Source organism: Vicia villosa, linkage group LG6 (genome assembly GCF_029867415.1).
Source record: "Vicia villosa cultivar HV-30 ecotype Madison, WI linkage group LG6, Vvil1.0, whole genome shotgun sequence".
In the NCBI taxonomy this organism is placed as follows: Eukaryota; Viridiplantae; Streptophyta; class Magnoliopsida; order Fabales; family Fabaceae; genus Vicia; species Vicia villosa.
In genome coordinates this window covers 23,058,090-23,070,717 of record NC_081185.1, presented here as the reverse complement: position 1 = coordinate 23,070,717, position 12,628 = coordinate 23,058,090, and the positions used below count along the sequence as shown (strand labels likewise).

The 12,628-nt window shown below is 25.1% G+C and overlaps 2 protein-coding genes across 2 annotated transcripts; both read left to right on the top strand.

Moving 5' to 3' along the window:
* The first annotated feature begins 511 nt into the window (after positions 1-511).
* Positions 512-3,474, top strand: LOC131613365 (furostanol glycoside 26-O-beta-glucosidase-like). Its single transcript, XM_058885040.1, has 14 exons — positions 512-602; positions 704-780; positions 904-973; positions 1,123-1,181; positions 1,284-1,359; positions 1,460-1,537; positions 1,640-1,724; positions 1,820-2,057; positions 2,186-2,301; positions 2,452-2,669; positions 2,776-2,810; positions 2,909-3,011; positions 3,112-3,205; positions 3,291-3,474. The coding sequence occupies exons 1-14, from the start codon at positions 512-514 to the stop codon at positions 3,472-3,474; spliced, it is 1,524 nt and encodes a 507-aa protein (XP_058741023.1).
* Positions 3,475-11,946: 8,472 nt separating this feature from the next.
* On the top strand, positions 11,947-12,387 carry LOC131613364 (uncharacterized). Its single transcript, XM_058885039.1, has one exon. It carries the CDS (start codon positions 11,947-11,949, stop codon positions 12,385-12,387), a length of 441 nt encoding a protein of 146 aa, XP_058741022.1.
* The last annotated feature ends 241 nt before the right edge of the window (positions 12,388-12,628 follow it).

Sequence of the window (12,628 nt, the reverse complement as noted above, 5' to 3'; positions counted from 1 at the left end):
TATTTGCACGATTTCAATGTTTCTCAATGCAATAAAAATATGTTTTTACAATACTTATTCAACTAAAATGATAATTATGTTGTGGTCTCTCTTAAACAAATAAACATGTTTTTTGTTGACATAATTAAATTAAAAGTATCCTTACTTATTTTGGCCTAACAAAAGTAATTTTAAATAACAAATAATTATTAGCTTTTTCTATATATAAATTATCATTTGTCATTCTCAACTAATTTCTATGTACTCAATTACGTTGTATTTTTGTTGTTTCTATCAAGTTTTTTTTTTAAGAGAAGCTTCAATTAAGTTTTAAACAATAATAGAACCGATTTTTTGTGTGTGGAAAATGCCTCTTTTATTCTAAGAAATAGAAAATCGCATAAGTACAGGATGTAATAACCTCTCTCCATTGACTATTCACCTTTATATATCTCACACGAATTTTCATCTTTTCATATAATTAAAACTATTTCCACATCAAATTTAAATTCTTTTATTCTTCTTATCCACAATGAAGGCGACTTCATCTCCAAGAATTCACAAAACTCTTGCGGCAATTTTCTTCATTATTTTCTTTTCCCATAATCCAGTGGAGGGTCGAGGTTTTTTATATGCATTACTTTTTTTTTGCCCTAATCCTTATTTTTTGTTATATACATTTATATTCCAATGATTAAAATTAAAAATTCTTATATAATTACAGGAAAAGCACCACAAGTGGTAAACAGAAACTCGTTTCCACAAGATTTTTTGTTTGGTGTTGGAACATCTGCTCTACAGGTGAAAATATATTATCGAATATCTCAATCATAATATATATATATATATATATATATATATATATACATATATAATTTAATTTCCCTATGTCTCTCGTTTACATGTTATTATTATTGAATATAGATAGAAGGATCAGCTCATGAAGGAGGGAGAGGACCAAGTGTTTGGGATTCAATATTTATGAGTGAAAAAGGTTGAAAATAAATTTATTAATTCATTTGGATATTCTAGGGTTATTTTACAAATTTCTAAGATATTATTTAAAGAATCAAGTATTTATCAGTGAATTAACACTTTAAAATGTTAATTAACTTTGTGTATACTAACTTTTTTTAGCAGCAGCAACGATTAAGGATATTGATAAGTGCGGTACAATGATAGACCATTATAAGCGATATAGCGTAAGAACAAAAATTATCGTGATTTATTCTAGAAGGTTTTATATTTAGGGAAGGAGGTAATAATTTCATTCATTTATTTATATTTTTGGAATAATTTTGCAGGAGGATGTGAAACTTTTAAAGAAACTTGGTATAAACTCTTACCGATTTTCCATTGCATGGAGTAGAATATTTCCCGGTAATTTATTTTATTTTATTTGTATTTAAATAAAATAATATAGCTAAATTAATTAATTAATTAATTGCTAATTTTTCACTTTATTTTTAAAACCATCTAGATGGAACCTTAGAAGGAGGTATAAATCAAGAAGGCATAGACTTCTATAACAAGTTGATCGATGAATTACTTGCTAATGGTATGAATTTATAAATCACATTAAAAATAAATTCACAAATTCATTTTTTCTTATTATGATAACATCATATTAATTCTAAAATTTTGATGTATTTGTATGTAGGCATCACACCTTTTGTTACAATTTTGCACTTTGATTATCCACTAAGTCTTTTTACTAAAGGAGGCTTCTTGAATCCATCTATCATGTAAGGAAATTTCACTATTATGCTTAACAAAAATATTATAAAATTTACATTATTCTCATATTGATTATTTGATTTTTTTTATAAAAAAAATTCAGAAAACATTTCAAGGATTATAGTGATGTTTTATTCAAGGCTTATGGAGATCGTGTAAAACATTGGACTACATTCAACGAGTTAGAAATCACGGCGATATTTAATTATATGCATGGTTTTGATATTCCTATTCCAGAAAATTGCCAAATTACTAAAGAATGCAGAGATGTTTATACTTTGATGCATATATGCCTCATTTCCCATGGTGAATCTGTTAAGTTATACAGAGAAAAATATCAGGTATAATTTCTTTTTTCTTACACTAATTTATTAGTATTATTATTGTCTCATAAAAAAATAATAGCATCCAATTTAATGAAAAAATGGATAAATTAAATTCTTATTAATTATTTTATAAAATATTGAAGGCAAAACAAGGTGGAGAAATTGGAATTGTTTTATCCATTGAAGATTATATTCCATTCAGTAGAAAACCAGAGGATGTAGCTGCAACTGTAAGGCTTAGGGATTTTTCTACAGGATGGTTAGTAATATATTTAATTTATATACACTGATAATATAAAATAATTTTATACATATTATAATTAAATTCATAATTTATTCCATATACTCTATTAATTTTTCTTTTTTAATATTTATTATATGCACTTAATTTTTTTTAATATAACAACAGGATTTTGGATCCATTATTTAATGGTGATTATCCTACAAGCATGAAGGAGCTAGTGAGAGATAGGCTTCCAAAATTCACTGAAGAGGAAAAGAGATTAATCAAAGGAAGTTTAGATTTTATTGGAATAAATTATTATAGATCTTTTTTTGGTAAAGATGAACCAAACAAATTTCTTATTAAGGGTTTGGACAATTACGATTCTTTGGCAATAAAACAAGGCAGGTCTTATTTTTCACAATAAATTTTAATTTAATTAAAATATTCTCAATAAAAATACCAATATTATTTTACTAATTTATTTTTTTTATCTATTTTGTATTTCAGTATTTAATGACGAGGGAATAATATTGGGTATACGGGTGAGATAACTAATTGATTTAAGAAGGTTTTACACAAATTATTATTACTATTATTATTATGGTTATATTTTTTATAATTAATGTTTTAAAATTTGTAGGATAATGCAACAATGAGCTTTGTAAATCCACAAGGATTATACAATGTCTTAGTATTCTTGAAGAAAACATATAATAATCCTAAGATCTACATTACTGAAAATGGTTAGGGCATATTCTTAATAAATTATAAAGAATACATTTTTAATTAATTAAGTTTGATTAATCTAACTAATATTGTTTGAAATTCTCTTTAATATCATAGGTATTGCTTCAGGAACAATTTCACAGCCATTGAAAGACAAACATCGCATGGATTATATTGCAACACATATAAATTATGTGAAACGAGCACTTGAGTAAGTTATTATTTTTACTACATCGTATGATTTATGTGTTAAAAGATCGAAATTATTTTACTTATTTTTTTTTATAAATTTACAGTGCTGGAGTAAATGTTAAAGGATTCTTTGTATGGTCTGCATTTGATACTTTTGAATTTCATCAAGGTTTTTCTGACAAATGGGGGCTCATATATATTGATTTTGCTGATAATCTCAAACGTGTGCCAAAACAATCTGCTAGATGGTACAGATGGTTTCTCACAGGAAATAGAAACTTTGTTTAGTTGTAAAGTCAGAATTCATAAACACCATTGTTAGATGAAGTCTCATGATCGGAAAAGAAAATTTTGAAAATGTTATTTGGAATGTATTTTATTAATTATTTATAGAAAAATAGAGCCACTTTCATTCAATAAAATTTATTATCGTTATTTTGGAGTTCTTGAAGTTTATTAATAATACTTTTCATTGTAAAATTTACTATTTGAATGTAATTGTATTTTTATTAAGATAGTGTGATGAGCTCATACATAAGTACACAAAAATAAAAATAAATAAAGGAATGAGAGATATTGTTTTATAAGTTTAATGGAAGATTTTGGCAAGCTCATGTTAAAATTCCTTATGAAAGATTAAATTGATGATACCACGATCAAATTTAATTTTTGTTTTGTTTTACTAACATAATTTTTTTAAAAGATAATAAAAATAATATAATAGTATATATGTCCTTCAAATATTTTTTTACAATGTTGAGGATGTTAATGAACTAAGATTTACCGGTGATACTCACTTCATATATGATATGTATGGTTGGCTTACTAGCTGCTCTATTTGTAGTAAATAAATAAGCAAACTTTCAAATGAATATATCTGTGAAAACTAATTGAGTTTATTGTGTTTCCTAATTCATTCATAATTTAGAGTTTAATATGATACATCAGACATGTGAATTGGGGCCATTTCGTATGAATGATATTTTAACAATGTATAAAAATATATAATTTCATTGACTTTTGAAGTTAAATAATCCTTCGTAGTAAGAATTGTTAAAAAAATTATAAATGCATGTTATCATAAATAGTACTAGTATGTTGTTTTAAAATCAAAATGATTTTTTACATTATGTATTAAAACTTAATTTCATTAAATTTCAATGTAAATAATCATTTATAATAGAAAAAACTTAATATCACTTTCAAAGAGAAATATTAAACTCTAGGTTTTATTTATATTTTCATTACAATGTTCATATCTTCATTTATATTTATAAACAAATTAAATTTTTTTTTTTACTCGGGTTTGATTAAAGAAATATTATGTTTTTTAAGTGGATTTAAAGAAACATGTATTCCAAAATAATGTTAACAAGATTTCTCTTTATCTTTAAGGGAAAGAAAATAGGATGATCCAAAATTTACTTAACTTTGTTGTAAAATAAATGTATAAAAGATTTAAAAAGAATGTACCTAGTATGGTGGAAAATTTATGAACTCACTTAATTAATCAAAAAAATTATGGCAGTTGAAATAAGATAAATATGATGAACACATCCAATCTTAAGGTATAAGAGTTGGAGAAGCATTGCTCCAACTGAATTGTAGTTGATTTAGAGTTTGAGAAAAATAAAGAGTGATTGAATCTCTCATTGTATTTATGATAAAAAATAAAGAGTCGTGATATTGAGTAAAAAAAACTCACCAACATTGCTTCGAAGAAAGTATTTATTGAGAAAGAGAGGGAGTTGCCTACATACGCAGTGGCAAAGGGAATGAGTGTTAGTTCTATTGCAATAAGGTTTCATGGAAAAAGTTTGATTGGTAATTTCTCTCATTTTCCATTCTAGTAAATAAATGTCCACATCTCAATAGAGCTCTCAAATGGGCCGCCCGACCCAACCCGCTTTTCATTCTAACGTTTACATTTTTATAAATTTAAAAATATAAGGTATATTTGTTTCAAGATTTGAAATTATGTTTTAATAAATACATTTGAAAATTGATCCTTAAATATGATAATAACAATAATAATATCTCAAAATATAACTATAAGGTATATTTGTTTCAAGACTTAAAATTACGTTTTTTAAGAATTATGTTTTAATAATTATATTTAAAAATTGCCTCTTAACGGAAGTTGTTACTGGAGTCACACTACATGAAAGGATCTCTGAACTTCATATTCTCTGAAGTGTTTTATTTTGTTTATGAATTCATTCCTCATGGCAATATAGATTTTGGAAGTGCAATCTAAATCAATTACTGAGATTGTTTAAAATCAATTTACAAACTATGTAATTATAACTTTATGATTCGAAATCCACAATCGAGGTTAACTATGTGTGGAGCTTTTGTTTAGATGCATCATTCTAACTTGGTTTGTTGCATTGTACCTGATTGTATTTTTTTCAAAGAGTCTCTTGCGGGAAAATTATACCCTGTCCATCGACTAATCTGAGTTGTGTATCGACAAATCCAAAGTCATCATCTTTTGATTTTTTTTGATGACTCAAGAAAATTCACTGGATAATGCTATTCAAGTTTCTAAACTATTACTTAGAACTAAAAAAGTACCTTTGCATTTGAGTTATGATTGTTTATAATTATTTTTTATGGTTTTTATTTTTTAGAGATTACATGAGTCTATTATAGAGACTCACACGATGGTATATTTGGTTGTGATTTTCAGTTTGTTTGTGTTTCATTGGGTCAAGTTGAATCTTTTTTTTAAGAGATTGGTAACACTAAGCTTGTGGTCCTTTAAGTTTAGCCTTTTTTTTAGTTCCAGATTGCTACTTTGTGGAGAGTACTCTAATTTCAGAGCATGTTTAGTCCAAAGAAAAAGTACTCTTTTAATTTTATTTTTATCAATTTATTATTGTGTTTAAATTTTGACAGGTAGAATCCAGACTTCTTGTAAATTTTGACAGGTAGAATCCAGACTTTCTGTAGAAGGAAGACTTTCATTAGAAGAAAGGGACAAACTACATTTAATATTTAGGAAATGTTATTGAAAATTGTAAGAATACGGTATTTAAATTTCATTAAATTGTGTTTTTATTAATTTTCTTTTAATTTTGATTAAAATAATTTTAAGATAGATTTAAGTTTAATCAATATTTTATATAATTTTATTTTTATACAAAAAATGAAATATAATTTTTTTAATGAAAAAAATGTTAAAATAGTCTAAATTATTAAACATGAAAGTTGAATAAAATTTAATTAAAAATATTAAAAATTTTAAAATGAAAAAAAAATCAAATGGTTTAAGTTTGGCTATAATTTCAAACATGTCCAATAATATACATTAAATTGTGTTTTTATAATTTTCTCAATCAAATATTTACACAAATTATATATATATATATATATATATATATATATATATATATATATATATATATATATATATATATATATATATATATATATATATATATATATATATATATATATATATATATATCCTAATGAATACAATGATTTATTGTGTTCATTAATTTATTCCATTTATGCTATTGAAAGCTTATTATACAATTTTGATTGGTCATGAATAAAATGCGCATACTTTAATACAATAAAAATATGGAACAATTAAGAAACCTTTTATAAACAATATCCATAAAATCCATTTTAGTAATTATAATTAGTCTGCTTTAAGAGAATTCTGAGATTGACTCATGATGATGGCAAAGTCATAACAGACACACATGGCTTGGGTGATACTGTTAGGAGTTATTTTGAAGAACTGTTCATGTGTAGAAACAATAGCGAGTACGCACCAGTGATGAGTAAAATCCCGTAGAGAATATCGGATGAGGAAAACAGCAAGTTGATTTCTCCCTTTCTAAAGCCGAACTGTATGCGGCGTTGGTTGATATGCACCCAGATAAATCTTCGGGGCCAGACGGTTTTAACCCCGGTTTTTATCAACATTTTTGAGAAGGTCTGCGGTAATGATATTTTCGAGGCTGCATCGTTGTGGCTTAAAAGAGGTTAAATCGTTCAACGATACGAACATATGCTTGATTCCAAAGTGTGGCCAACCCAATAGAATTCAAGATTTTCGACCGATATTGCTTTGTAACGTCATTTATAAGGTAGTGGCTAAAGCTCTGGCTAACAGATTAAAGTCGTTACTAAATAAGTGTATCTCGGAGGAGCAATCTGCTTTTGTGGAGGGTTGGTCCATTTTGCATAATGCTATGATAGCTACCGAGATTATCCATACTCTTAAGAGAAAGACGATAGGGAGGATAACTCATTTAGCCCTCAAGATCGACATTAGTAAAGCATATGATAGGGTGGATTGGGGGTTTCTGAGAGCTATGTTGTTGAAGATGGGTTTTTCTGAGAGGTGGACTCATTGGATTATGATGTGTGTTACTTCGGTTCACTATTCTGTACTAGTTAATTCGAACAATGTTGGACCTATCGTACCAGGAAGAGGACTTATACAAGGCGACCCACTGTCGCCTTATCTTTTCATACTCATATCTGAAGGACTATCGGCCCTTATCAAGGGGTCTGTGGCTAATGGGGATATCCACGGTATCCAAGTCTGTAGAGAGGCACCTAGTGTGTCGCATCTGCTTTTTGCTGACAATTGTTTTTTGTTTTGCAGTGCTAATGTGGAGGAAGTCTCACATCTCGTGGAGATTCTGGATACTTATGCTAAAGCATCCGGTCAGGAGATCAATTTGAATAAATCTGAGGTCTTTTTTAGTCGTAATCTGAGTTTTCCAGCCCAAGAGGATCTAGCAAATATCATGGGAGTTCGTCATGCCTTAGGGATCGGAAAGTACTTAGGTTTGTCTTCCATGATTGGGAGGAGTAAAAAGGCTACATTCGCGTTCATCAAAGATCATATATGGCAAAGGATAAATTCTTGGAAAGGTCGGTCTTTGTCTAAAGCTGGGAAAAAAGTCATGATTAAGTCGGTCCTTCAAGCAATTCTGGCATATGTGATGAGTATCTTTATCTTGCCTGAAGTGGTGATTAATGATATTGAGAAGATGGTGAATGCCTTCTGGTGGTGTGGAGGTTCTAATAGTAAGGGTATCCGTTGGATGGCTTGGGACAGGTTAGCTTGTTCTAAGTCAGAGGGGGGTCTTGGTTTTAGAGATTTTCGAGCTTTTAATATGGCTATGGTTGCAAAGCAAGGATGGTTCATCATGAATCAACCACAAGCCTTGGTGTCCAGATTCTTTAAAGCAAGGTATTTCCCTCGAACTTCTTTCTTTGAAGCAAATCTTGGTTATAATCCTAGTTTTGTTTGGAAGAGCATTTGGAAAGCCAAAGAGGTTCTAATGATTTGGGTGTAGGTGGAGTATAGGTGATGTTAGCCAGATAAATGTGATGAATGAACCTTGGATTCGGAGAAGAGGCGAAGGTTGTGTGCAAGGGCCGCAACAACAAGGTGCTTATATATCTATCTAATCAATTTTAGTGCATTAACAAAATATTATTTTTCTCTCACATAGATAATCAATTCTATATATATATTTACAAATGAATTTAATTATTTTTTAATTAAAATATCACTACTAAAATTTTTATCAATTAACGGTATTATTCATATTATTACTAGAAATTTACTAGCAAAGTTAATGGAAAAAAATTCTTTTTTTAATTCTTACACAAATTTCTAATTATTTTCTTCTATTTTATTTAAATTAAATTTTAATTCTATCCATTTTAACTAAATGATAAATTAATTCTATCCATATATATATACCATTAGATTTTGAATAAATCAAAGGTTATAAATGAGTGTAATACTTGGTGTAACTAATTATATATATATATATATATATATATATATATATATATATATATATATATATATATATATATATATATATATATATATATATATATATATATATATATATATATATATATATATATATATATATATATAGAGGAGGGATCAAATTACACCAACATGTTATACTAAGTTTTACACTCTTTTATAATCATTGATTGTACTTAAATCTAACGGTTATTATATGATTTTTTGTTTTACTTAAATAAAGTAATATTTTATTTAATTAAACTACACTATATAATTTATAAGTTTTTAAATATGTTAGAAAATTCTATTAAAAATATTCAAGAAAAAATTAAAATAACAAGTAATGTGTACATAATAATTATGTTGTAAATCCAAAAATATATACATAAAGTGATAATCTTATGAAAATTCATTTGATATTAAAATCAAATTTTTTATATATCATTTTGAAAATAATAAGAAACTATTTTTTTATTAAGAATCCAGAAAAATATTTGAGAATTCAGATTTTTTTTAAAGAAATATTAAAAAGAATCATGTATTTATTTATTATCAAAAGTGGAGGAATTTATTTTTAGTAATAATCATGTGAATCAAAAAGTCATTTAATAACCGTTAAATTAAAATAAAATCAAAGGTCATAAAGGAGTGTAACTATTAGTGTAACTTAAGAGTGTAATATGATCCCTCCTCATATATAGGAGGGATCAAATTACACCAACAAGTTATACTAAGTTTTACACTCTTTTATAATCATTGATTGTACTTAAATCTAACGGTTATTATATGATCTCTTTTTGAGTCATTATTCACACGAGTCTTTCTAAAGATAGTTTTTTCTATTTTTGGTAATAAATAACAATATGATTTTTTTAATATTTAATAAATAAAAATATTAGAATTCTTAAATACTTCTAAAGAATTATTAATAAAAACTAATTTTTTCTTATTTTTAAAATAATCTTAACTTTTGTATTTTCTTTATATTAACTTTTATTATATTCAACTATAGTAAATAATAAATTATAATTTTAAATATTTCTTAAAAATCATAATTGTTAATAAAAAAAATTATTCTTAATTTTAAACCAACTTATCTTTTATTTAATTTCTTTTATGTTTTTAATACGATTTTGTACATTGTATAATGTACATTTTCCTATAGTAAATGATAATTTTTTCGACTACAACATAATTATTATGTACATTTTATTCACTATTTTATTTTTTATTTAATATTTTCTAATATAATTTTGTAATTTATTTTAAAACTTATAAATTTCATTGTGTATTTTAAGTGGGTAAATATTGTTTTATATAATAAAAATTAAAAAATATTTTTTAAAATGGATAAGAAATTAAAAAAAAAACGTGCATTTTAATATTTAATAATATTTTCAAAATAAAACAAAATTTTATTCATGTTTTTCTTTAAATTAAGTAAATTTATATATAAATGCAACTAATACTTTTTAAACCAATAGTATGCAATATTATAAAATAAATTAAATAATATTTTTTAAGTGGATAAAACTAAAAAAAATTAAATTTTAATATTTATTAATTTTTCTAAGTTAAACAAAATTTTATTCACTTTAAGCACACTATGAAATCTATAAATTTTTAAATAGATTATGAAATCGTATTAAAAATATTAAAGAAACTCATTTAAAATAAAAAAAAAGCTGTTTTTATTAAAAATTATGATTTTTTAAGAAATATTTAGAATCATAATTCATTATTTTCTTTAGTTGAATATAATAAAAGTTAATATAAAGAAAATACAAAAAAGTGAGATTATTTTAAATATAAAAAGAAATTATTTTTTATTAAGAATCAATAATTTTTCAAAAGTATTTAAAAATTCATATTTTTTGGCTTATTTAATATTTAAAAATTCATGTTTTTATTTATTACCAAAAATAGAGGAAACTATCTTTAGAAAGAATCAGGTAAATGATGAGTCCAAAAGAGGTTATTTAATTACCGTTAGATTAAAGTACAATCAATGGTTACAAAATAGTGTAATAAAAATAAAAATTTGTTTAAAATTGAGAGGCAAGAAATTTTTTATTAAAAATAAAAATTATTATTAATAAATATTAAAACAAATTTTTCAGATATTAAAAAGAATTACTTTTTTATTTATTACGAGATAAAATTAGTCTTCTCTCACTTTTGATAAATTTGGTTTATTATTTTCATTAAATTAATATAATTCATATATTTTAAACAAATTTAAAAAATTAAATTTATGTAAAAAAAAGGAGGATTTTTTTTCTTTAAATTATATTACATGAATTTTAATAAAATGGTCACTTTATAAAATAATTAAAGTGATCATTTTATAAAAATTCATTTTATATTTTTTTATCTATTTTATTCAAAACTAAATTATTATACACTCTTTACTTGTTATTTAATTTTTTTCACATAATTTGAATATTATTTTGTAAACAATAATGAAACTAGTACTTATTTATTAATAATAATTTTTATTTTTAATAAAAAATTTCTTTCCTCTCAATTTTAAACAAATTTTTTTATTTTTTTGTTTTACTTAAATAAAGTAATATTTTATTTAATTAAACTACACTATAAAATTTATAAGTTTTTAAATATATTAGAAAATTCTATTAAAAATATTCAAGGAAAAATTAAAATAACAAGTAATGTGTACATAATAATTATGTTGTAAATCCAAAAATATATACATAAAGTGATAATCTTATGAAAATTAGTTTGATATTAAAATCAAAATTTTTATATATTATTTTGAAAATAATAAGAAACTATTTTTTATTAAGAATCCAGAAAAATATTTGAGAATTCTGATTTTTTTTTAAGAAATATTAAAAAGAATCATGTATTTATTTATTAAAAAGAAATATTAAAAATAATCTCATGTTAGTTGGAGGAAAATATTTCGTCATAACGTTGCTAGACCGAGGGCCCTGATGACTATGTGGCTTGCTTGTCATGGTAGATTGGCTACGAGACAACGTCTCTTTCGGTTTGGGATGGTTTCTGATAACAGGTGTTGTCTTTGTAAGAGTGATGAGGAGTCTATTAACCATCTACTTTTTGTTTGTCCTGATACAGTTTGTATTTGGGCCAAAATTCTTGCTTGGATTCAGGTTAGTCATACTCCGCAATCTTGGGATGCAGAAATTTTATGGTTGAGCAAGAATACTAATGGTAAAGGGTGGAGAGCATCCATCCTGAAGTTAGCTGCTGCAGAGACTATTTATAGCGTATGGAAATATCGTAACGATATTTGTTTTGGTAATGCAGTTGATAAGGCTAAAATCGTGGATAATATTATAGATATAATTGTGTATAGGGGTTGGTATAGCAAAAATCTTAGGCCACATATAGCAAAGTTGATGGCTTTTTAGCTTTTATCTTCTTTTTGTCTTTCTTGGGGGCTGGATCCGAGCGATCACCTTGTATTCCATTGCTTTTGAATTAATTCAATCTTCATTTGATTCAAAAAAAAAGTGGAGGAATTTAATTTTAGTAATAATCATGTGAGTCAAAAAGTCATTTAATAACCGTTAGATTAAAATAAAATCAAAGGTCATAAAGGAGTGTAACTATTAGTGTAACTTAAGAGTGTAATTTGATCCCTCCTCATAT